General features: G+C 41.4%; 1 protein-coding gene across 1 annotated transcript; it reads right to left on the bottom strand.

The window, feature by feature from the left end:
* Positions 1-433: 433 nt before the first annotated feature.
* LOC133752846 (large ribosomal subunit protein eL42-like) lies at positions 434-854 on the bottom strand (the record flags this gene model as incomplete). The annotated part of the gene is made up of 1 exon (XM_062183134.1): positions 434-854. A coding segment is annotated over one exon (303 nt), but the record flags the coding sequence as incomplete, so codon positions are not given.
* Positions 855-1883: the final 1029 nt, after the last annotated feature.

The following is a 1883-nucleotide window of genomic DNA, read 5'->3' as shown; positions in this document are numbered from 1 at the left end:
GTACTACACTGTGGTCTTGCCCATCAGGCTATTCAAAGAAATTCTAATGGCTTAATACCTAACTCTGAGCATCCACTTCTCTTTTCAAAAAACCTTCATGGCTCCCCATGGCCATTCAATATCCTTAACCTGGGCTACAAAGCCTTTTGCAATACGACCCTACCTCAAAGCTGTCTTACTTTCTCTATTACTCTCCCTATATAGTAGCCTGAGTTCTTGGCAAACTGTGGGGCTCATTGTCCTGTGCTTTCCTGCCTCCTTGTACTTCTGCACTGCTCCACACCCCCCCTCTCCATATGATCTCTCTGGTTAAACAACCTATATTTCAAAGCCAATCTCAAATGCCAACTTCAGGAAATCTCCATATTTTGTCCAAACTCATCAACCACAGACCACCTCTTACACCTCTTACACCTCTTTTTTTTTTTGAAGCTTAAAAATTTCCAAGAGGAGTTTTATTGATGGCTCTGGTTCATTCCCTTCCAAAAGACCAAATGAACAGTGGTAACCTTTAGATTTTATTGTCTTCGTAACAAAACAGAAGATGAAGATTAGAACTGGATCACTTGCCCCTTTCTCTTCTTATCTCCTCCCAATTCAAAGTGTTTACATCTCTTATTAGCCAACATTCTCTTGGATCTGCAGTTGGGCTCCACACACTCAAGCCTCAGCACAATCTTCTTTGTAGTTTTAGCCTTTTTCCGGAAAATCGGCTTGGTCTGTCCCCCATAGCCACTCTGCTTCCTATCATAACGCCGCTTTCCCTGGGCATACAGAGAGTCTTTGCCCTTCTTGTACTGTGTCACCTTGTGGGGCTGGTGCTTGCCACACTTCTTACAGAAGGTCCGGCGGGGTTATTTAATTTGCTGCAGCATGGCAGAATGCATATCAGAGGAATTGTGAATATTTCAGCTTGTGCTGGATGATTCTAAGAAAAGGCTGAAGGAAGTGGGGGCCACTTCTGCATTGGGTCCTGTCAGGAAGCAATGACCACTTGCTAAGTAGATAGCTTTATACCCTTTATCTAACAAGCAATATTAGAGCTTTCATTGATGACAAAGCACATACTAATCAGAATAGGAAGCTGTTTAGTCACTTTGCTATGTCAGGCGCCCTTGCCTCGGGGGTCCTGTCTGATCATTGTTTATATACTCTGTGTATTTACATACTGCTTTCATGCCCTGGGTAGTATTGGGGTTCAGTTGAGAACATTCCAACTCTCAAGGCTGTTTCACGTTCTTACTCTACACCTGATTGTGGCCACCTTCTCCTCACAATCTCCATAGTACACAGGTAAGGAAAACATCCCACAGATATATCACCATGGACCCTTGTAGGTTATTGTTCTTTTGTGTCCAGTTAACTCTTTAATTTGTTATAATTCACATTTTTAAAAAAGCTTGTTTTAAAAACACAGCATGTCATGTAAAAGAGGAAAACTTGGCATGACCAGACCTTGAGATCTGCATTAAAGGAGATAAGAGGATGTATGCCTTCTAGATACTTCTAGATACACTTGTTACCTCCAATTGGCCACAGTCTCAGCCATTCACACAATATAGCTTTGTCCACTTACACTGATAGCTTCACTCATGTTCCTTACTGCTGGTCCCTAAAATCATTTGAGCTTGAGATCTCTTCTTATTCATTTTTCATAGCTAAACATTATAAAGAACAGTAGAAAGGATGGAACAGTACGAAGGATAGGTCAGTGGGCTGTAAAGGGCCATAAATGAAACATTTTAGGCATTGAGGCCCAGTTCCATTTTAAATACTCAATTCTGGCATTGTAGCAAGAAAGTAGTCAGACAGATACCATATGTTTTCCCTGATCCAAGGTAACTAACAGAGTACCTAAAATGTAATGTATTGGAGTGAAATGG

The sequence above is a fragment of the Lepus europaeus genome, chromosome X, assembly GCF_033115175.1.
Source record: "Lepus europaeus isolate LE1 chromosome X, mLepTim1.pri, whole genome shotgun sequence".
NCBI lineage: Eukaryota > Metazoa > Chordata > Mammalia > Lagomorpha > Leporidae > Lepus > Lepus europaeus.
The sequence above is the reverse complement of the archived record's forward strand: the minus strand, read 5'-3'. Positions and strand labels throughout refer to the sequence as shown.